The sequence below is a fragment of the Chiloscyllium plagiosum genome, unplaced genomic scaffold, assembly GCF_037043375.1.
Source record: "Chiloscyllium plagiosum isolate Xiang-an unplaced genomic scaffold, Cpla_swu_hap1 HiC_scaffold_12, whole genome shotgun sequence".
Taxonomy (NCBI): Eukaryota; Metazoa; Chordata; class Chondrichthyes; order Orectolobiformes; family Hemiscylliidae; genus Chiloscyllium; species Chiloscyllium plagiosum.
Window position 1 is genome coordinate 106,498,204 of NW_028270150.1, and position 25,396 is coordinate 106,523,599.

The 25,396-nt window shown below is 42.5% G+C and overlaps 1 protein-coding gene across 4 annotated transcripts in view; it reads right to left on the minus strand.

Moving 5' to 3' along the window:
• Positions 1-25,396, minus strand: part of vwa8 (von Willebrand factor A domain containing 8) — a 367,132-nt gene that overhangs the window by 211,995 nt on the left and 129,741 nt on the right. For all 4 annotated transcript variants that reach the window (XM_087993166.1, XM_087993165.1, XM_087993168.1 and 1 more), the window contains exons 14-15: positions 19,288-19,401; positions 2,291-2,459 (exon numbers count right to left, since the gene is read on the minus strand). In XM_087993166.1, coding sequence (XP_087849292.1) covers positions 2,291-2,459; positions 19,288-19,401 — 283 coding nt within the window. The remainder of the gene's footprint in view (positions 1-2,290; positions 2,460-19,287; positions 19,402-25,396) is intronic.

Below are 25,396 nucleotides of genomic sequence, written 5' to 3' on the forward strand. Positions count from 1 at the left end.
CACCCCTCAGCCCAGAGAAAATAGGCCCAGCCTTTTCAGCCTCTCCCTATAGCTCAAATCCTCCAACACTAGCAACATTCTTGTAAATCTTTCTGAACCCTTTCAAGTTTAGTAGGCTCTCATTGGAAGCAGAACAGCAAAGGTTCAGTTGATTCATTTTTGGGAGGGGAGAGTTGTCCGTTGATGAGAGGCTGAGCCAACTGTGTCTCTGTTTCCTGGGGTTTAGAAGAGTGTGAGACAATCTCACTAAAACTTTAAAGATTTTGAAGGAGTTTGAAAAGATCCGAGAAGTTATTTTCCCTTGGCTAGAAATTCTAGAACATGGGGCATGATCCCAGGAGGAGGTCAATCATTTAGGATTGAGCTGAGGTGAAATTTCTCCATTCAAAAGGTTGTGAATGCGTGGAATTCCCTACCCCAGAGGGCTGCGGATTATCCATCTTTGAATAGCTTTAATACTGGGAGAAATAGATTTTCGATCTCTCAAGGCATCAAGGAATATGGGGAGCTGATAGGAAAGCAGAGTTGAGCCATGATCAGCTAGGATTGTATTAAATAAATAAGCAGGGTCAATGGGCAAATTGGTGTACTCCGGCTCCACTTTCTTGCATGTTATGCCTGCACTCAATTTCTTGCCATAGACTCTTGTCTAAGGTTGAAACGCATTTGTGAACGAAACCAATATTCTGTCACATTTCAGGGTAACGTTGAGAGGTCATTCATTCATTCATAGTGAATGGAAAAAATCAAATCAGTGTAAGGCTGGATTTTCATGGTATGTTTACAGAATTAAGACTTTTTTATTTACAGCATAGGAGGCATGGATAGGAAGAATACACTCAGTCTTTTTACCCCAGTGTTGGGGAATCAAGGACTAGAGGGCATCAGTTTAAGGTTAGAGGGGAAAGAGTAAAAGGGAAACTGAGGGGCAACATTTTTACACAGAGGGTGGTATGCATATGGAATGAGCCGCCAGCAGAAGTGGTTGAGGTGGGTACAATAACATTTAAAAGGCATTTGGACAAATACATGGACGGGAAAAGTTTAGAAGGATATGGGCCAAGTGGGGTTAGCTTTGATGCACATTTTGGTAAGCATGGACCAGTTTGGGGCAAAGTCTCCTTGCTTTAGGACTCTTTAATTTATGCTTCTGTTCATCAATTGTTAAAATGGCAAGCAAACCAAATCAATTTTGAAATGAAAGTTTGGCATTTTGCTATTCAATGAGTGCCAAAAAAAGATCCAACATCCACAAAAACAAATTAACATCCCAGCGTGCAGTGAAAACACTTCTCAGAAATTATTGGTGAAGTGCTGCACTGACTACAAAGGGAAGCAAATTGTGTCAGGCTCCTTCTAGGAATCTCACTCCATTTTATCCAAGTGTTACATCAGGTCTGGATTCCAGCTAAGACAGACACTGATGACGAGAAGTTATCCATGAAAGCAAACAGGATGCAACTTCACACATCACAAAGTCTGCTTACTTCAACCTTGCCTCAGTTGCTATAGTACACTCAACCTCAGCCCTTCACAATTTTCTGTGTGACGTAGATGGTTGACAGTAACAAACAACTGCATGGACAGTAAAATCATACAGGACATACTGCTTATAATACATTTAAAGATATCTAAAGCTAACAATGATGCAGGAAGAAGCATTTCATGAATTTGATTTTTTTTCATGGAACACGCATATCACTGGCGAAGCCAGTATCCACAGTCCATTCCTAACTGCCTTTAAGAATAAACTATTCGAATCCATCTGGTACAGTGCACACACAGTGGTGGTGGGAAGGAAAGCTCAGGAATTTTCAGTAATTATCTGGCTCTTGCAATGACATGCAAGTCATTTATCATGGTCATTTTAAGCTTGGACAATGAAACAGCAGTTAAGGTTGCCAATTTCCAATTGTTATTTCCTACCCTCCAATGTTTAGGCAATTCAGCAGGACTCATTTCATATTGTTTTTGTTTTCTTCATTGGAATGTCAGTATCTCCAGTTGGGGTGGCTTTTGTTGCCCAGCCCTAATCATCCTTGAACTCAGTGACTTGCTGGGCCATTTCAGAGGGCAGCTACGGGTTAATGACATTGCTGCGGGTCCAAAGTCACATATGAGTTTGATGAGGCAACAACGACACATTTCCTTTGTTAAAAAACTTTAGTGAACCAGTGTGGGTTTTCTCATCTACTACACCATCGACTTCCCCTTAATGCCAATTAAAACATCTCATACAAAAACACAAATGTACAGAAACAGTGAAGTGTTGAAGCTAAGCAATGCTTACTATATTTCTAAGGACTTCAGCCTCTTCTTTCAATGCAAGCGGTCTTATACTGTGAAACAGGAACATTGTTAGCAACTCCGATCCCAGCCATTGTTGAGTGCTACTGCCCACAACAGGAGGCTCGGCCAAGGCTAAGATCCTGAAGGATGGATGGATGGGATAAATCAACCTGGAATCACATAGGGAACAAGTTGTAGAAAAAATTGCTTTAAATTTTGGCAATACAAGTAGACGCAAAACAATATCGTGAAACAACTTAACTGAGAGCTCTTCCCAATCTGACTTTCAAAACCAGGTCCAGCCCTGCTTTAGGAACCTGATTCATATTGTGCTAGCTTAGCTCAACAAGAAGATTCACTTAAAAACAGCCCTGTTCAACAGTACATATTATGACAAATGAGATTGGAAACAGCTTAAGTAAGTTTTAAAGCAGAGTTCAAAGCACAATCTGTGGAAAGAATCTTCATATTTTACACAAAAAGGGAAGGTCCTGTTGTGGTTCTGTTCGCCGACTGGAAATTCGTGTTGGACAGTGTTTCGTCCCCTGTCTAGGTGACATCCTCAGTGCTTGGGAGCCTACTGTGAAGCACTTCTGTGACGTTTCCTCCAGCATTCCTAGACAGGGGACGAAACGTCTGCAACACACAATGAGCACCCGAGCTACAAATCTTCTCACAAACTTTGAAGGGAAGGTCCTCTTTTGAAACTGGAGAATCAAGGGCAACTTTTATCAGGAGCGCCCTTGAGTTTTTCTATTATAGTGTATTTTGGAATTCATTCGGCATACTGCCCCAGTAATTCCAGCTGGAGGTCGCATCCAAGGGCGCACACATTCAAATTCATTTATACCATTTTTATTCTATTAACACAATGTTCTGATCTCGAGGGAGCCCATTAACCTTTAAAAATACAATCTCTATTCGCACTTGTTAACTGAAAGTAGTCTACCATGAGAGTTCACATTTTAAACAAGATCTTTTGCTGTATAAAAATTAAAACCAGTATTCATAATTTAAGACTGCACATATTTCATAAACCCTTAAGTTATGAAGTTGAAATTCTTAACAAGTCACTTCCAGTTCTGTTTTTAATTCCACACAAGAGTTCCTTTGTACATGAAAGGAGCTTGAGGGTTCTTTTATTCTTCTGAGACCAAGCCAAGATATGCCACAGCTCTCAGGAATTCCCATGTATTCTCATTACCCTCCCCCAAACTTCGAGGTTTGAAATTTCCTGAGGTTCTTCCACAAGAATTTGGCTAAGCAACTGTCTCAGTTCTTTAGCAGCTCATAATGGGTTTCATGCCTTTGTGTAGTGACCTACAACCTCCAGCAGCTTTCTCTCTCTGTCGGATTCCAACTTGCCTGAGTTGGAGACAAAACAGAGATAAACGTAAAACAGAAGGAAAGCTCACCACAGTGTAACCTGCCCCATGGCAAAGTGACAAATATGGGATGTCCCAGCTGGACATTTAAACTGATTAATATCAACTTGCCCTTTGTTCCAAAAAGCAAATGGATACTTTAAGATATTGCACTGTTTACCAGTTGTTAATCAACCTATTGTAGATCTGGAAATTTGCACGGCTGATGCATATCTCTGGGTTAAATCACGTTTTATCAGAATTACTCTCTACATTTTGAGAGAAAATAACCTGCTGTTTATTCTACTCACACCTTTAACTCTAGCCCTATTCAATAAACATGGGCTATCTTTTCAACGGTATTTTTTAGATTTACTAGATTCCCTACAGTATGGAAACAGGCTCTTCAGCCCAACAAGTCCACACCGACCCTCCGAAGAGTAACCCACCCAGACCCATTCCCCTACCCTATATTTACCGCTGACTAATGCACCTAACACTACGGGCAATTTAGCATGGCCAATTCTCACCTAACCTGCACATCTTTGGAGTGTAGAAGGAAACTAGAACACCCAGAGGAAACCCACGCAGACACGGGGATAATGTGCAAACTCTACACAAACAGTTACATGAGGCGGGAATTGAACCTGGGTCCCTGGCACTGTGAGGCAGCAGTGCTAACCGCTGAGCCAACATGCCGCCCACGACTTGAGTAATTAGAGATATTTAGATTAGATTACTTTACAATGTGGAAACAGGCCCTTCGGCCCAACAAGTCCACACCGACCCACCGAAGCGCAAACCACCCATACCCCTACATTTACCCCTTACCTAACACTACGGACATTTTAGCATGGCCAATTCACATGACCTGCACATCTTTGGACTGTGGGAGGAAACCGGAGCACCCGGAGGAAACCCATGCAGGCACAGGGAGAATGTGCAAACTCCACACAGTCAGTCGCCTGAGGCGGGAATTGAACCCAGGTCTCTGGTGCTGTGAGGCAGCAGTGCTAACCACTGTGCCACCGTGCCGCCCCCCCAAACAATTTCTCAAATTCTCAAAACTGGAACTGTTCCCAATTAACTGACATTTGATAACTTGATTTCATACTATTAGATGTTTTTACAGTAGGATCATACAGCACTGCATAATTGATAAGGTTACTGAAAAATTCACTGGCTCCAGCACTCAGGATATCTAAGTGTCCACTGCTTGAAAAACCTCACACACATGAAAGGCACGCAGTACCAAGTAACAAAATAAATTAATTTGATATTTTGAAAAGGTAAAAAATATGGTTATTATTCTGATGAAAGGAGAGTGCAGGAAATCAAGCCCCATTACTCACTGAGCTACACCAAACTCACAAAAATGATCAATTTAGTTCTCTTTATTCCTGCTTTCAAGAAAACATGACCAGGTTTCTTCAGTAAGCTCAATAATAATTAGTTTATTAGAAACAAACAAACAAAGGCTTTAACTATGTAGCCAGCTGATTATCAACTAAGCTACTATGCAGACGAAACAATGTCATCTCAAACCTATAATGCATATTGAGACAGTGACAAAATGACAAGACATATGGACCACTGTCTGTGTGAAAAAGATTCCCCTCAGGTCCATTTTAAATCTGTCCCCTGTCACCTTAAAACCTATACCCTCTAGTTTTGGACTTCCCTACCCTACAGAAAAGATCACCTATCACCTATTCACCTTGCCTATGCCCCTCATGATTTTATAAACCTCTGCAAGGTTACCCCTCAGTGTCCTACACTCCAGTAAAAGTCCCAGTTTATACAGCCTCTCCTGAAACTCAAACCCTTTCGTCCTGGTAAGATCCTTGTAAATCTTTTCTGTACTTTCCAATTTAATAATGATGTGGAGGTGCCGGAGTTGGACTGGGGTGGAAAAGTTAAAAATCACACAACAGCACGTTATAGTCCAACAGGTTTATTTGGAAGTACTAGCTTTCAGAGCGCTGCTCCTTCGTCAGGTGCAGCTGAACACACTTCTGCACACTTTGTTACCACAGATACTGGAAGTGTCCCTGATTTCCCACTTATTTGCCATTATGAACTTTATTAACTACAAACAATAAACTGAGAACCAATTACTCAACCCGACTGACTACTCACCAAGTCAAATTCTTCACTAGCTTTCACTCTCTATTCCTCACAAAATACATTTAACATTTAACAAGTTGGTCACACCACACACCAGGGCGACACAGACAGAGAATTATTGAATGACCAGCAGAAAGACAACCAGAGTAAATATAACACATTGGATACTGTTGGGGAGGGAAATGGACTTTGAGGAGAAAACAGCAACAGCCACGTTGCAGCTGGAATTGCCAGAGCGGGGAAGTGACAAAAGAGGAGTGGGGACATTGCACTACTGATAAACGAAACTATCACTGCAGTAATGAAGGTGGTCATCGCAGAAGGATCTTCAAATGAGGTCATTTCGGTAACGGGGCAATCATTTGCTGGGATTATACTACAGGCCTCTCTGTAGAGGAGTAAATAGAGTCATAGAGATGTACAGCATGGAAACAGACCCTTCGGTCCAACCCGTCCATGCCGACCAGATATCCCAACCCAATCTAGTCCCACCTTCTAGCGCCCGGCCCATATCCCTCCAAACCCTTCCTATTCATATACTCATCCAAATGCCTCTTACATGTTGCAATTGTACCAGCCTCCATCACATCCTCTGGCAGCTCATTCCATACACGTACCACCCTCTTCGTGAAAAAGTTGCCCCTTTGGTCTCTTTTATATCTTTCCCCTCTTACCCTAAACCTATGCCCTCTAGTTCTGGACTCCCCGACCTCAGGGAAAGGCTTTGTCTATTTATCCTATCCATGCCCCTCATAATTTTGTAAACCTCTATAAGGTCACCCCTCAGCCTCCAACGCTCCAGGGAAAACAGCCCCAGCCTGTTCAGCCTCTCCCTGTAGCTCAGATCCTCCAACCCTGGCAACATCCTTGTAAATCTTTTCTGAACCCTTTCAAGTTTCACAACATCTTTCCGATAGGAAGGAGACCAGAATTGCACACAATATTCCAACAGTGGCCTAACCAATGTCCTGTACAGCTGCAACATGACCTCCCAACTCCTGTACTCAATACTCTGACCAATAAAGAAAAGCATACCAAACGCTTTCTTCACGATCCTATCTACCTGCGACTCCACTTTCAAGGAGTTATGAACCTGCACTCCAAGGTCTCTTTGTTCAGCAACACTTCCTAGGACCTTACCATTAAGTGTATAAGTCCTGCTAAGATTTGCTTCCCAAAATGCAGCACCTCGCATTTATCTGAATTAAATTCCATCTGCCACTTCTCTGCCCATTGGCCCATCTGGTCCAGATCCTGTTGAAATCCGAGGTAACCCTCTTCGCTGTCCACTACACCTCCAATTTTGGTGTCATCTGCAAACTTACTAACTGTACCTCTTATGCTCACAACCAAATCATTTATGGAAATGACAAAACGTAGAGGGCCCAGCAACGATCCTTGTGGCACTGCACTGGTCACAGGCCTCCAGTCTGAAAAACAACCCTCCACTACCACCCTCTGTCTTCTACCTTTGAGCCAGTTCTGTATCCAAATGGCTAGTTCTCCCTTTATTCCATGATATCTAACCTTGCTAATCACTCTCCCATGGGGAACCTTGTCGAACGCCTTACTGAAGTCCATATAGATCACATCTACTGCTCTGCCCTCATCAATCTTCTTCGTTACTTCTTCAAAAAACTCAATCAATTTGTGAGCCATGATTTCCCATGCACAAAGCCATGTTGACTATCCCGAATCAGTCCTTGCCTTTCCAAATACATGTACATCCTGTCCCTCAGGATTCCCTCCAACAGCTTGCCCACCACCGAGGTCAGGCTTACCGGTCTATAGTTCCCTGGCTTGTCTTTACCGCCCTTTTTAAACAGTGGCACCACGTTTACCAACCTCCAGTCTTCCGGCACCTCACCTGTGACTGTCGATGAAAATAATATCTCAGCAAGAGGCCCAGCAATCACTTCTCTGGCTTCCCACAGAGTTCTCGAGTACACCTGATCAGGTCCTGGGGATTTATCCACCTTTAACCATTTCAAGACATCCAGCACTTCCTCCTCTGTAATCTGGACATTTTGCAAGATGTCACCATCTATTTCCATACAGTCTATATCTTCCATATCCTTTTCCACAGTAAATACTGATGTAAAATATTCATTTAGTATCTCCCCCATTTTCTGTGGCTCCACACAAAGGCCGCCTTGCTGATCTTTGAGGGACCCTGTTCTCTCCCTAGTTACCCTTTTGTCCTTAATATATTTGTAAAACCCCTTTGGATTCTCCTTAATTCTATTTGCTAAAGCTATCTCATGTCCCCGTTTTGTCCTCCTGCCTTCCCTTTCACTCTGACAGGAATATTCTTTCTCTGGATTCTTGTTATCTCATTTCTGAAGGCTTCCCATTTTCCAGCCGTCCCTTTACTTGTGAATATCTGCTCCCAATCAGCTTTTGAAAGTTCTTGCCTAATACCGTCAAAATTGGCCTTTCTCCAATTTAGAACTTCAACTTTTAGATCTAGTCTATCCTTTTCCATCACAATTTTAAAACGAATAGAATTATGGTCGCTGGCCCCAAAGTGCTCCCCCACTGACACCTCAGTCACCTGCCCTGCCTTATTTCCCAAGTGTAGGTCAAGTTTTGCACATTATCTAGTAGGTACATCCGCAGACTGCATCAGAAAATTGTCTTGTACGCACTTAAGAAATTCCTCTCCATCTAAACCTTTAACACTATGTCAGTCCCAGTCGATGTTTGGAAAGTTAAAATCCCCTACCATAACTACCCTATTATTCTTACAGATAGCTGAGATCTCCTTACAAGTTTGTTTCTCAATTTCCCTCTGACTATTGGGGGGTCTATAATCCCAATAAGGTGATCATCCCTTTCTTATTTCTCAGTTCCACCCAAATAACTTCCCTGGATGTATTGCCAGGAATATCCTCCCTCAGCACTGCTGTAATGCTATCCCTTATCAAAAATGCCACTCCCCCTCCTCTCTTGCCTCCCTTTCTATCCTTCCTGTAGCGTTTGTATCCTGGAACATATCATCCCTGAGCTATGATATCCCAGTCCCATGTTCCTAACCATGCCCCTGAGTTCATCTGCCTTCCCTGTTAGGCCCCTTGCATTGAAATAAATGCAGTTTAATTTATTCGTCCTACCTTGTCCCTGCCTGCCCTGACTGTTTGACTCACTTCTGTTCTCAGCTGTACCCATCTCAGATCGATCTCTTTCCTCACTATCTCCCTGGGTCCCATCCCCCCACCTTACTAGTTTAAATCCTCCCAAGCAGTTCTAGCAAATCTCCCTGCCAGTATATTAGTCCCCTTCCAATTTAGGTGCAATCCGTCCTTCTTGTACAGGTCACTTCTACCCCAAAAGAGATTCCAATGATCCAAAAATGTGAATCCTTCTCCCATACACCAGCTCCTGAGCCATGCATTCAGCTCTTGCTCTATCCTCCTATTCCTGCCCTCACTAGCTCATAGCACTGGGAGTAATCCAGATATTACTACCTTTGAGTACCTCCTTTTTAAATTTCTAACTAACTCTCTATAATCTCCCTTTAGAGTCTCAACCATTTCCCTTATAATATCGTAGGTTCCAATGTGGACAATGACCTCCTGCTGGCCCCTCTCCCCTGTGAGAACATTCTGCACCCTCTCTCAGACATCCTTCATCCTGGCACCAGGGAAACACCACACCATGTATTAGCACATCACAGAAAGGTGCAAGAGAAGTCGGTTTATATATTGTTGGGGATTTCAACTTTTCTAACATTAACTGGGATCGCCTTAATGTGAAAGAATTAGACGGAGTGGAATTTTTAAAGTACATCCAGGAGAGCTTTTTGTACCAGTTCATACATAGTCCTACAAGACAGGGCAGTGCCAGATCTAACCCAAGGGAATTAAGTAGGTCAAGTGGTTGAAGGTTCCATGGATGAGAATTTTTGGGATAGTGACCATAACTTTAAATTTCAAAGTCATTATGGAAAGAGATAAAGGATACTGCAGAAGTGTCGTGTCTAGATTTGGAAAAGGTTGATTTTAATAGCATTAGACAGGGTCTGGCAAATATAGACAGCAAGCAAGTCTACATTTGGAAATTGGGGGTCTTTCTAAAGTAGGAGAAAGTGAGGACTGCAGATACTGGAGATCAGAGCTGAAAATGTGTTGCTGGAAAAGCGCAGCAGGTCAGGCAGCATCCAAGGAGCAGGAGAATCGACGTTTCGGGCATGAGCCCTTCTTCAGGAATGAGGAAAGTGTGCCAAGCAGGCTAAAATAAAAGGTAGGGAGGAGGGACTTGAGGGAGGGGCGTTGGTAATGCGATAGGTGGAACAAGGCTAAGGTGAGGGTGATAGGCTGGAGTGGGGGTTGGGGCGGTGAGGTCAGGAAGAAGATTGCAGGTTAGGAAGGTGGTGCTGAGTTCGAGGGTTGGGACTGAGACAAGGTGGGGGGAGGGAAAATGAGGAAACTGGAGAAATCTGAGTTCATCCCTTGTGGTTGGAGGGTTCCTGGCGGAAGATGAGGCACTCTTCCTCCAGCCGTCGTGTTGCTATGGTCTGGCGATGGAGGAGTCCAAGGACCTGCATGTCCTTCGTGGAGTGGGAGGGGGAGTTGAAGTGTTGAGCCACGGGGTGGTTGGGTTGGTTGGTCCGGGTGTCCCAGAGGTGTTCTCTGAAACGTTCCGCAAGTAGGTGGCCTGTCTCCCCAATATAGAGGAAGGTGCAGCGGATGCAGTAAATAATGTGTGTGGAGGTGCAGGTGAATTTGTGGCGGATATGGAAGGATCCCTTGGGGCCTTGGAGGGAAGTAAGGGGGGAAGTGTGGGTGCAAGTTTTTGCATTTCTTTCTAAAGTAGTGTAGTGAGAATTCAGCATGTTGGTCTGACAGTGATAGGAAGAGCAGCAGCTCAGGGAACCCTGGATGTCAAGACATATTGAGTGTTGGATACAGAAAAAAAAGAACGCATATGTTAGGAACAGCACATCACAAAATGGCTCTCCAAAGATATAGAATAGGGAGTGTTTGAAAAGGAAATTAGGAAGGCAAAGAAAGCCCATAACTTTGGCAGATAAGATTCAGGAAAACCCCAAGGCTGTCTTATAAATATATTCAGAGTATTAGAATGAGGTTTTATTGGTACATGTACTCAAGTACAAAAGTGCAGGAAGACAGTAAAAAAAAGTACAATATCGCCACACATATCACCACCTTAGGTGCAAAGTACATAGTTACAAATCTTAGATACTAAAATAGATTAGGGACAAAAATATAGAAATAAAATAAAACTAAAGGTTATACATTACAGGTCTTCATAGTTATAGGTTAGGAAAAGAAAAAAATAAAGTTAAAAGATAAACAAGGAGTAAGAGGATTACCTGGACAACAATGGGAGCTATTAGATACCAAAGAGGCAATCTGTGCATGGAGCTAGAGGATGTGGGTGAGATCTTGAATGAATATTACTCATCTGTGTTCACAGAGGAGAAAGGCATGGTAGTTGGGTTTTCCAGAAGGGATGGTGAGGTTCTAGAACATGTTAAGGTTAATAAGAAGGAAGCAATAGATGCTTTAGAAAGATATTTTTGAGTTGGAAGGAGAGCAGGAAAGGTTTGTCTGAATTACTCCTCGAATAAGAACTGTTTAACCAGGAGAGATTGAGTAGAAAAGACCGACATTCTAAGAATTTACATTAGTGGGAGATGACCTGATTAAAACAGACAAAATATTTAAAGGACTTGACAGAATGGATAGCTGGATTAGTAGTGCTGGAAGAGCACAGCAGTTCAGGCAGCATCCGAGGAGCAGTAAAATCGACGTTTCGGGCAAAAGCCCATCAGGAATACAGGCAGAGAGCCTGAAGGGTGGAGAGATAAGTGAGAGGAGGGTGGGCGTGGGGAGAAAATAGCATAGAGTACAATAGGTGAGTGGGGGAGGGGATGAAGGTGATAGGTCGGGGGGAGAGGATGGAGTGGATAGGTGGAAAAGAAGATAGGCAGGTTGGACAAGTCATGGGGACAGTGCTGAGCTGGAAGTTTGGAACTGGGGTGAGGTGGGGGAAGGGGAAATGAGGAAACTGGTGAAGTCCACATTGAAGTGTTCCGAGGCAGAAGTTCTTCCTCCAGGCGTCTGGTGGTGAAGGAGGCCCAGGACCTCCATGTCCTCGGCAGAGTGGGAGGGGGAGCTGAAATGTTGGGCCACAGGGCGGTGTGGTTGGTTGGTGCGGATGTCCCGGAGATGTTCCCGAAAGCGCTCTGCTAGGAGGCGTCCAGTCTCCCCAATGTAAAGGAGACCGGATCGGGAGCAACGGATACAATAAATGATATTGGTGCAGGTAAAACTTTGATGGATGTGGAAGGCTCCTTTAGGGTCTTGGATAGAGGTGAGGGAGGAGGTGTGGGTGCAGGTTTTACAATTTCTGCGGTGGCAGGGGAAGGTTCCAGGAATGGAGGGTGGGTTGTATGGGGGCGTGGACCTGACCAGGTAGTCACGGAGGGAATGGTCTTTGTGGAAGGCAGAAAGGGGTGGGGAGGTAAATATATCCCTGGTGGTGGGGTCTGTTTGGAGGTGGCGGAAATGTCGGCGGATTTATGTGAAGGAAGGTTGGTTGGGTGGAGGTGAGCACCAGGGGCGTTCTGTCCTTGTTACGGTTGGAGGGATGGGGTCTGAGGGCGGGGGTGCAGGATGTGGACGAGATGCGTTGGAGGGCATCTTTAACCACGTGGGAAGAGAAATTGCAGTCTCTAAAGGAGGAGGCCATCTGGTGTGTTCTCATTTCTTCCTGACTGGAGAATGTGCTGCACAGGAGAAGGACATAGAATCATAAAGATGGGATACAGACCCTTTGTCCAACTCACCCATGCTAACCAAGCTTTCCAAACTAGGCTATTTTTGGCCCAATGATGGAGCAGGTTCAAAGGGCTGAATGGCCTAATCCTGCTCTGAATTCCTGTTGCAGCTTATCTGCCAGAATGAGACCAACGCCCAGGTAACAGAGAGATGTCAGTTGCAAGAGGTCAGCTCATAGGTGCCATGCAGAAAGCACCAGAAATTGACCTTTGCCACTGAGACTGTGCATCAGGAAGAAATCAATGGTTTCAGGCGAGTAGCATAATGGCAAAAAATTGAGAGGAGGAACAAATACCATTTAAATACTTGCAAAAACATGAAAAAATTGAACCATTTGCTCAACTATCTCTCTCTCTCCCCTCTCATTATAATATTAGCTGATTTGGCTTTAGACTTTTGAATCCGCTAATGAATTCCATCTTTGTCTTGATCATCTGATCATACTATTGATGTAAAACTCATACGACATATAAAAATAGCAAGAAATTGCTATATACAGCATTACAAATTAAGTTATTTTTGTTACAAACATGTTATCTGGTTTATTTATGAGTTCAGTGTCAAGTCAAATTTGGTGTGTGAGAAAGTGTGCCAGACTGAAACACGTATTTTCAGAGATGTCAGACTTCATATCATTGGGACATCATCTATTGGTCAGCAGAAAAACATTTCCATCTTTTCCCACAACATTCTTCTCATCAGATTCTCTGTATGCCAAGGCACGAAGAGTCAGAAACTGAACTGACTGTAATGTTTATTTTTTAACTTTATTTTCCTAATTCAAACTTATTAAGAACTGTAATTTGGAACGTTTAGATTTTTCACACTACACACAAACGAAGTTGCATCAAGACACTATTCAAAAGGGCCACAACACACTGCAGCACACCAGAACTGCAAAAAGAGGAAGAGGAACACCTATACAAGGTATTCGCAAAAAACGGATTTCATCAACAGATGCCTAAGGGAAAGACAACAGAACGAGGACATGCCACAACCCAAAGGACTAGCCACACTACCATACATCAAGAACATCTCTGAAATGACAGCCAGACTACTGCGACCACTAGGACTTATAACAGCACACAAACCAACAGCCACTCTCAGGCAACAACTCACCAAAACGAAGGACCCGATACCCAGCATGAGCAAAACAAACGTAGTGTACAAAATCCCATGCAAGGACTGCACAAAACACTATATAGGACAAACAGGAAGACAGCTAACGATCCGCATCCACGAACATCAACTAGCCACGAAACGACACGACCAGCTATCCTTAGTAGCCACACACGCAGACGACAAGCAACATGAATTTGACTGGGACAACACTACCATTATAGGGCAAGCGAAACAAAGAACAGCCAGGGAATTCCTAGAAGCATGGCACTCATCCACAAACTCTATCAACAAACACATAGACCTGGACCCAATATACCGGCCACTACAGTGGACAGCTGAAACTGACAACCGGAAGCGGCAGGGACAGGCCACTATAAATGCAGGGGGAAACACCACAGAAGCGCTTCACAGGAGACTCCCAAGCACTGATGATGTCACCTAGACAGGGGACAAAACGTTTGCAACAAAAACTTCCAGCTCGGCGAACAGAACCACAGCAACGAGCACCCGAGCTACAAATCTTCTCACAAACTTCAATCCCTTTAGCAATGGAGGACAAAATTCCACTTCTCTTCTTAATTACCTGTTGCACCTGCAGACCAACCTTCTGTGATTCATGCATATGGACACCCAGGTCCCTCTGCACAGCAATTTCTTATCATTCAAGTCCTTTTTATTGTTACTCTTACCAAAATGGATGACTTCACATTTATTAACATAGTACTCCAACTGCCAGACCTTTGCCCACTCACTTAAATTATCCAAGTTCCTTTGCAAAGTTTCACAGTCCTCAGCACACTTTGCTCTCGCACTCATCTCAGGGTCATCCGCAAACTTTGACACACTACACGTACTCCCCAATTTCAAATCATCCATGTAAATTGTAAATGATTGCGGTCCCAACACTGATCCGTGAGGCACACTGCTAGTCACTGATTGCCAACTAGAACAACACTCATTTATTCTCACTCTTTGCTTCCTGTTGGTTAACCAATCCTCTATCCATGCTAATATATTGCCTGTAATGTCTTGCATCATTATCTTATGCAGCAGCTTTTTGTGCTGCACCTTGTTGAATGCCTTTTAGAAATCCAGATACACCACATCCACTGGGTCCCCGTTTTCCACCTTGTTAGTAATGCCTTCCGAGAATTCCAAAAGATTATTTAAGCATGACCTGCCCTTCATGAACCCATGCTGCATCTGTCCAATGGGAAAATTTCTATCAAGATGCCTTGCTCATCCTTCCTTGATAATATACTCAAGCATTATACCCACTACAGAAGTTAACCTAACCAGTCTATAATTCTCCATCTTTTTTCTACCTCCCTTTTTAACCAGTGGCATCACATTTGCTGTTTTCCAATCTGTTGGAACTTGCACAGAGCCCAGTGAATTTTGGAAAATTCCCACAAGTGCATTTGCTTTTTCTCCTGCCATCTCTTAGCACGCTGGGTTGCATTCCATCAGGGCCAGGAGGCTTGTCTACCCTTAGCTCCATTAGTTTGCCCAATACTACCTCTTTCGTGATAACAATTGTTTCCAGGTCCTCACCTACCTTCATCAATTACTGGCATGTTATTAGTGTCCTTAACTGTGAAGACCAACACAAAATACCTGTTCAATGCCTCAGTCATTGCCTCATATCTTATTACTAAATCCCGCTTCTCATCCTCTGAAGGGCCAATATTTACTTTAGCCACTCTTTTTTTGTTTTATATATTTACAGAACCTTTTGTTATCTGTATCTATATCCTGAGCTAGTTTTTTTTTCTCATGTTCTATCTTACTTTTCTCTACAGCTCTTTTTGTAGTTGTTGCCCTTGAAAGCTTTCCCAACCTGCTAGTTTTTTCCTATACTTGGCCACTTTGTATGCCTTCTCTTTCAGTTTAATCGCCTCCCTTATTTCCTTAGGCACCCATGGCAGATTACCCCTATTCTGACAGTCCTTCCTTTTCACTCTTGCTGAGCGCTTTGAAAAAAATTGTTTTGAAAGTCCTCCACTATTTGTCAACTGTCCCACCATAAAATCTTTGCATCCAGACTACTTTAGTCGACTCCTCCCTCATCTTATTGTAGTCTCCCTGATCTAGAATAGCTTGCACCCTCGTTGGGTCCATTACGTACTGGTCAAGAAAACTATCATGTATACATTCAATGAACTCCTCCTCAAGGCTACCCTGACTGACCTGGTTCGACCAATCGAACATGTCAGTAACAGTCAAGTTAATAGTGTCAGAATAGAGGCATCAGGTTAAATAGCCATGTATTTTCTTAATAAAAAACATATAATCATAGATTGTTGCTTCATCTACATCGGTTGCACAATACCAGGGCACTCAACCAGCAAAAATGATGAATGAGACAATCATTCCATTAAGTAACTGTAGGGAGACGATGAAGGAGGATTATGGGTTCACTGGAAGGACCAAGTGCAAAACAAAACTGAAACTCTCAGTTTCTCATTAATGAGCAATAAAATGCACAGACTTGCCCAAGAGACAATATGTTAATAGAATGAAATTGATTCAGGATATTATAACCCAAACAGAAGGTGCACCTCAACTGCACATCTTTGGACTGTGGGAGGAAACGGGAGCATCTAGAGGGAACCCACACAGAGATGGGAAGAATGTGGAGACTTCACACAGACAGTCACCTGAGGCTACAATTGAACCCAAATTCCTGGCACTATGAGGTAGTAGTGCTAACCAAGAGGTCATCATGCTGTCTGTTACAACATGACATCACAGGGTAATTTGAGCACCATCACTTCTTAGATTGACAGAACTGTAGAAGATACTTTAGCTTTTCCCTCACGATAAATCAAACCCTCATGCCCCAAGTGGGACTGAAACCCATAACCCCTGGTTCCAGAGGCCAGTGTCTAATCTATGGCTTATGGTTTATTTCAAAGTAGAAAACAGGTACACGTTACATTGGTAAGACAGATATTGTTACAAAGACAATGTAGAGATCTAGATGCTAGGATTCCTGAAGGGCTTATGCCTGAAACGTCGATTCTCCTGTTCCTTGGATGCTGCCTGACCTGTTGCCAGCAACACATTTTCAGCTCTGGTCTCCAGCATCTGCAGTCCTCACTTTCTCCTAGTTGCTAGGTCTGCCCCCTTCAAGATCCACTGTTGTTCCACTTTCCCATCCAAGCACTTATATAATCAGAAACAAAAACAGAAATTGCTGCAAAAGCTCATCAGGTCAGGTAGCACCTGTGGAGAGAAATCAGTGACCCTTCCACAGGACGGACCAGCCAAAGGAAGGCTCACTTGACCCAAAACATTAACTCTGATTTCTCTCCACAGATGCCTCCAGACCTGCTCAGCCTTTGCAGCACTTCCTGGTTTTTACCTTATATCATCAGATTGGGTGGAGCTTAAAGCAGTTTTAGAACTTTAAACTTACAGACCCAGCATCACAGACATTTAGAGTCATAGAGATATACAGCACAGAAACAAACCCTTCAGTCCGAGTCATTCATGCCGACCAGATATCCTAAATAAATCTAATTCCATTTTCTAGCATTTGGCCTATATCCCTCCAAACCCTTCCTATTCATATACACTCCAGATGCCTTTTAAATGTTGTAATTGTATTCACCCCTACTACTTCCTCTGACAGTTTGTTTCGTGGACATACACCCTCTGTTTGAAAAAGTTGCCCCTCAGTTCCCTTTTAAATCTTTCCCCTCTCACCTTAAACCTATGCCCTCTAGTTTTGGCTTCCCCCGCCCCAGGGAGAAGACTTTATATACCCCTCATGATTTTATAAATATCAGTGAGGTCTCTCTCCTCAGCCTCTGACGTTCCAGGAAAAATAGCCCCAGCCTATTCAGCTCAAAACCCGCCATCCTGGCAACATCCTTGCAAATCGGTTCTGAACCCTTTCAAGTTTCACAACATCCTTCCTATAGCAGGGAGACCAGAATTGCACACAGTATTCCAACACTGGCCTAACCAATGTCCTGTATGGCTGCAACATAACATCCCAACTCCTTAACTCAATGCACTGACCAAAAAAGGCAAGCATTTTAAACGCCTTCTTCACTAATTTATCTTCCTGCAACTCCACTTTCATTGAATTATGAATCTGCATTCCAAGGTCTCCTTGTTCAGCAACACTCCCCAAGACATTACCATTTAATATGCAAGTCTGCCCTACTTTGCCTTTCCAAAATGCAGCATCTCACATTTATCTAAATAAAAGTACAACTCCTCAGCTCATTGGCCCATTTGATCAGGATCCCATTGAACTCTGATGTAACCTTCTTCGCTGTCCACTACATCTCCAATTTAGGTGTCATCTGCAAACTTACTAACTATAGCTCCTATGTTCACATCCAAATCATTTATATAAATAATGAAAAGCAGTGGACCCAGCACCAATCCTTGTGGCACAGCGTTGGTCACAGGCCTGCAGTCTGAAAAGCAGCCCTCCACCACCACGCTCTGTCTTCTATTTTTGAGTCAGTTTTGTATCCAAATGACTAGTTCTCCCTATATTCCATATGATTTAAGGCTTGCTAACCAGTCTACCATGAGGAACCTTGTTGAATGCCCTACTGAAGTCCATATAGATCATGTCCACCACTTTGCCCTCATCAATCTTGTTACTTCTTCAAAAAACTCAACCAAGTCAGTGAGACATGACTTCTCAAAGCACAAAGCCATGTTGACAATCCCTAATAGTCTTTGCCTTACTAAATAATGTAAAATCTGTCCCTCAAGATTCCCACCATCAACCTGCCCACCACCAATATCAGGCTCACCTGTCAATAGTTCCCTGGCTTTTTCTTACCACCTTTCTTAAATAGTGCCATCACGTTCGCCAACCTCTAGTCTTCCAATACCTCGCCTGTGGCTTTTGATTGTACCAGTATCTCAGTAATGGGAGCAGCATTCCCTGGATTCCCACCGAACTCTAGGTACACCTGATCAGGTCCCGGGGATTTATAAACCTTTGCGTGTTTTAAGATGTCCAGTACCACTACTCCGTAACACAGGTATTTTTCAAGACATCACTATTTATTTCCACACATTCTCTATCATCGATACCCTTCTCCACAGAAAACACTGATGGAAAATACTCGTTTAGTATCTCCCCCATATCCTGTGGTTCCACACATAGGTTGTTTTGCTGATCCTTAAGGGGGCTTATTCTTGCCCTCATCACCCTTTTGTCCTTAATGTATTTGTAAAATCCTTTTAGATTCTCCTTAACCTTATTTGCCAAAGCTATCTCATGTTCCCTTTTTGCCCTCCTGATTTCTCTCTTAAGTATACTCCTACTGCCCTTACACTTTCCCAGGGATTCACTCGATCTCCACTGGCTATACCAGACAAATGTTTCCCTCTTATTCTTAACTAAAACCTCAATATCTCTATTTGTCAGCCAGTTCCTGCTTGAAACAGCTTTGAATACAATGATCGAAAACTAATGCAAGTCTACAGGTTTTAAGTTTTGGCTAAACATGTCAGACAAAAAGTAATTTAGACATGTTTACAATGGAGAGTGAGAAGAGCCTGAATTCGTGTATAATTTTACTCTAAATATGCACCAGTACCTCTTTTGAAGATCTTCATCAGACAGACTGAGCACCTTTTTCAATTCTTCATATCGGTCGGCCCTGAGTAGTCGGGAGCCATCGTACAGTGTCAACTCCCTGTCGTGAATAAGCCTGTAGAAAAAGATCAAGCCAATTAATGCTTTTCGGAACTTGCAACAAATGGTGAAAACATCATGCAGTTCATTATCATTCACAGTAGTCATGAAGCATCTGTTTCCACTGGTAAATGGGTCAGCAAATGGATTAATACAATTAAGAAAAGAACCAGAAAGGGGATATAAAGAATATTCTTTCGCATTCAATATAATACAGTAATTCCTCTACAATATCAAGCTTCAAAGGATAGTGGAAGCAGACTCAATAGCATCCTTTAAAAGAGAACTGGAAAACTATTTGAAAAGCAGGGCTTAATGAAAATAGCAGGATAATGGCAATAAATCTTTTAGACTCTATCACAGAAACAACAAGACAACAGACTATAGCCTCAGTCAATATTGTACACACATGCTTCAGATCATCTCACATGAAAAGTCTGAGGTGACAGGGCCCACTCACATTACCTATTCCATATTGTACCAATTCTCTAAGTACTCACTCAACTGTTTCTGAAGTTGGCAACATAACTGTGTAATTACAATACAAAACAGATATCACTTCTTAAAATGATCAAATGAATCATGTAATGTACAGATATGATGTTGAACAACAAAAGCACTGCAATTATTTGTCATTGCCTGTCCACAGAGTCTTAGATAATCATTGGTCTAAATCAAACTTCACAGCAGTGTGGGAGAATCACCGGGCTGGTACTTCAATTGTGAAATGAGAGCAAATTTCTCAAATTGTTTTCTAAGTTCCTGTTTTAATTTCTTGATGTAAAACTAATCAAATTTATTCAAATAAGTGTCAGTATAATCTGATTAAACTCATATGAGATAGTTTACATGACACATTATTTACAGAAAGGAATCAGAACTATGTTAATGCTTATACACACATGAACCTCTTCCATATGTATTTCATCTCAGAGTCATAGACAGTCATATGGTCATACAGCATAGAAACAGACCCTTCAGCCCATCATGTCTATGCCGACCAACAAATTCTAATCCCATTTTCTTGCACTTGGTCCATTGCCTACTATGCCCCAGCATTTTAACTCCTTCCTAAATGTTGCAAGAATAGCTGCCTCCACCCACCACCTTAGGCAGTACATTCCACATTTGTACCAGCCTATGGGTGAACTTTTTTCTTTCTCTGATCTCCTCTAAACCTTAAACCCCGGGTCTTCAACACATGTGCCATGAGGAAAAGATTCTCACAATCAACTCAGTCTATGCCTTTTGCCTCAATCAGATTCCCCCTCAGTCCCCTCTGCTCCAGAGAAAACAAACATAGCCCATCTCGTCTCTCCTCAACATCTCCTCGGCACCCTCTTGGAGGGCAAACACATGCTTCCAATAGCATGGCGACCAGAATAACATACGGTATTTCATCTGTGACCTAGCCAATATTTTACAAAGTTGTGACAAGACTTCCTTGTTCTGATATTCTAACCCGGTTAATGAAGGCAAACATTCTGTATGCCTTCTTTAACACACGGTCTACCGATTTTGACACCTTTGGGATCTATGGGCTTGTACAACAAATCCTTTTGTACCTCAGTACTGTTTAAAGACCTACCATTCCTTTTGTATACCCTTCCCTTATTAGCCCTGTCAAAATGGAGCATGTCAAATTTATCATGATTAATTTCTATTTGCCAGGACGCTACCCAATTTACTGCCAGATCAATAACAGACTGCAGCCGGACACGAGCAACAACACCACCAATTTCCATGTCATTACATGTGAACTTACTAATAATGCCTTCTACATTCATATCCAAATTGTTAATGTAAATAACAAACAACAAGGGTCAATACTGAACCCTGTATACACCACTGGTTACATGCTTCCAATTACAAAAACAATCCTTCACCATCATTCTTTGCCTCCTTTTTGCAAACCAATTTTGGATCCAGCTTGCCAACTTGCCTTGGAGTCCATAGGATCTTACCTTTTGGACCAGCCTTCCATGTAGGACCTTGCCAAAGGCCTTACTGAAGTCCATGTACACTACGTCAACTGCACTACCCTCATCAATATATTTAATCATCTTGTCAACAAATGCAATTGACTTAGACTGACAGGATAACCCTCTAACAAATCTGTACCTCATCAATTCCATCCTTTCCAAGAATTGATTAATCCCATCCTTCAAAATTTCATCCAATAATTTTGTTATCACTGACACTGGACTAACTCGTGTGTATTTATCTGGCTTATTCCTGCTGCTCTTCTTGAACCAAGGAGCCACATTTGCTAACCTCCAGTGATCTGACACTTCACTTGTGGCCAGCAAAGTATTAAATATCTCTACCAGGGCCCCAACAATTCCCTCTCTTGCCTCCCATAGCAGCCTGGGATATATCTCATCAGGCTCTGGGGATTTGTGCAACTGTATATGTGTTCTTATTAATATTAACGTGCTATAGAATCACCATCTCAATTAAAATCCCCAGCTATAATGCTTTTCTCTTCTGTGAATACAGGTGGGAAATATTCATTTGAGACTTCACTCATGACCACAGGTTCCATGCATAGGCTTTGTCGTTACTATGTCCCACCCTTGCCCTGTTAATCCTCTGGTCCTTGGTAATACACATAAAAAGCCTTAGGGTTTTACAGGATCCCCTCTGCCAAAGGTATTTTGTGGCCCCTCTTGGCCCTCTTATTTTCCCTTTTAAGCAATCTCCTATACTTTACACTTTTAGGGGCTTCCCTGGTTTTTAATACACTGTACCTTGACATCTACTTCCTCCTTTTTGCTTGTAAAAGTCTTGATATCCCTTCACATCCATATCTCCCTGGACCTGCTGCTCTTGCCCTTCAATCTTGGGAAGGGGAATGAGAAACATTCCCTGAATTCTCACTATACTACTTTTAAAAGACTCCCATTTCCAAATGTAGATTTACCTGCAAGTAGCTGCTCCCAGTCTATGTTTGACATTGTGTCTGTACCAACGCTGACTCTTGCAATGAGTCTAACTAGTTTAATTCCTTGTCCACGTGCATGTGCATTCTGCAGCTGAATATGTTACTTATTCATTTCAGGCTTTGTTGCTATTCATTACTGTATTAGTTATGCATTTGAATCTGAGAATTTGTCCATTAACCTCCCTTCTCATTAATACACAATTGGATTTCTCACTTCCTCACATACTTCCCTAGCTCTTAAGTATGTAAGTTAGCTCGCTGAGCCGGAACGTTTGTTTTCACATCACATCACCATGACTAAGTTACATCATCAGTAAGAGTCTCTAGTTTATAGATCTTGGTTTCTTAAGGTGGGTGATGTCATTTCCGGTTCTCTTTTTCAAGGGAAGGTAGCCCAGATCTAAGTCGATATGACTACTGATGGAGTTCTGGTTGGAATATAATGCCATACATACCGACAAAGAAGGACACCACTTTGACTGGGACAACACACACTTCCTAGGACAGGCGAAACAAACACACAAAGCAAGAATTCTTCGAGGCATGGCATTCTAACCAGAATTCCATCAATAAACACATCTACCTTCCCTGGAACCGGAAATGACATTCCCCACCTTAAGAAACCAAGACCTATAAATAGAGAGGCGGAACATCCCACCAGTGCTTCACCGGAGACTCTCACTGATGATGGTGATGAAGCCTCTGAAAACAAACCTTCCAGCTCAGCGAGCAAACTTACATACCTATCATCAACTTGAGCCACAAATCTCAAAAATTGCTACCTAGCTCTTCTTTAAATCAGCTACATCAGAGCAAGCTCTACATCCTCAATATCCAACTTTGCTAAATAGTTTAGTGACAATACAACTTACAGGCCCAAGCTTTATACTCACTGCCAAGTGAACACATCTAAGAATGCCTTATTTATCAGAGGAACGAAAAAATTCTTAATTCTGCTCAATACAGTTCAGAGTAAATTGTAAAACAAGACAGAATTTAACCATCACTGCCTCTTGACATTTAATGGCATCACCATCACTGAATCTCCAATCTCAATATCTTAAAGTTTACAATTAACCAGAAATTGAACTGGAATAGCCATATGTGTGCTGTGGCTACAAGAGGCTAGGAATGCTGGAGCATGTAACTCACTTCCTGCCTTCCAAATCCACCTATAAGGCACAAGTCAGGAGTGTGGCGGAATATTTCCCACTTGTCTGGATGAATGCAGCTCCAAAAGTACTCAAGCTTGACACCATTCAGAGGACTGCAGATGCTAGTGATCAGAGCTGAAAATGTGTTGCTGGAAAAGCGCAGCAGGTCAGGCAGCATCCAAGGAGCAGGAGAATCGACGTTTCGGGCATGAGTCCTTCTTCAGGAATCTTCACCATTCAGAACAAGGTAAATGACTTGACTGGCACGATGTCCACAAACATCCATTCTCTTCATCACCTATACTCAGTCGCAGCAGAGTGTGCCATCCACAAGACACAGAAATTCAGCAAGGCACCTTCCAAACTCAAGACCACTTCCATCTCAAAGGACAAAGGCAGCAGACATACCTTGGAACATTGCCACCAGTATGTTTCTTTCCAAGTCCTTTGGAAATACATGACCGTTCTTTCACTGTTGCTAGGAAAAATCCTGGAATTCTCTCTCTCTGATGGCATTGTTGGTCTACCTCCATCATATGGACTGTAGCAGTTTCAGAAGGCCACTACTACTTTCTCAAGGCCAACTAACAATGAGTAACAAATGCTGACCCAGCTCGTGACACCCACATCCCATGAATGAACAAAAAAAAGCAAACTTAATTCTTTTATTCACAAATTGAATTGGCTTCAATTTTTGATTCATTAAGTTGGCTTAAGATATGGCTAGGAGCTCAGAAGTGTGTGTTGCACAGCCTTTAGTGTGTGGGAAATCCTAGAGAGTCCTGGCTGTCGAGAGGACCATATGTGCAGGAGCTGAAAATGTGTTGCTTGAAAAGCGCAGCAGGTCAGGCAGGATGCAGGAGTGCTACCATGTTGACTGGATCAGACATTTTTGTCAGACATAGTCACCCAGGGAAAGGAAGAACGCAATCAAAAACTTTTGCTGTGTTGGGAAGCAGTGAGAGCGATGACTTCTCCTCTCCAGGAATGTCCACTAATCGCCCAGAAACATAGTCTTCCTTTGTATCTCTGTCAAGAGTTATGAGATGCATCAATCAGTTAAATGAAGTTCAATTGGGAGGAGGCTCAAGCAGACCAAAATATCAACATGGATTTGTGGGGCCAAATTGCCTGATTCTGCTCTGTAAAATTCAATTAAATTCCAGCTAATATATTGGAAACAAAGATTCCTTCCTAAGATTCAAAATATATGATTTATAAACAATACTAATATGAAGTATTTCATAAAGTTTGAAAAGAATAAAATAACCCATTCCACCACATGCACATGGACAGGGAATTAAACTGGCGAAATTCACTGGAAGAGTTAACAGTGCAACAGGCACAACGGGCCACTTATATTTGCTTGAAAACCTCAAGTTAAGACTCAGAGCAAAACATTAAAATCAAAATCATAAATTCGGTGCTCTCTGATTAGGACCATTGATTAATTTCTCCAACCTGCCTAGAAATTAATAATGTCAAAAAGCTAAGAGCAGCAAGGAGGGGACATGAAAAGTCCTTAGTTGGTAGGATTAGGGAAAACCCTAAGGCTTTCTGTAGGTATGTCAGGAATAAAAGAATGACTAGGGTAGGAATAGGTCCAGTCAAGGATAGTAGTGGGAAGTTGCGTGTGGAGGCTGAAGAGATTGGGGAGATACTGAATGAATACTTTTCGTCAGTATTCACTCAGGAACAGGACATTGTTGCCGATGTGAACATTGAGTCACAATTAATTAGAATGGACGGCTTTGAGGTATGTAGGGAAGAGGTGTTGGAAATTCTGGAAAGGGTGAAAATAGATAAGTCCCCTAGGCCTGATGGCATTTATCCTAGGATTCTCTGGGAAGCAAGGGAGGAGATTGCAGAGCCATTGGCCTTGATTTTTATGTCCTCGTTGTCTACAGGAATAG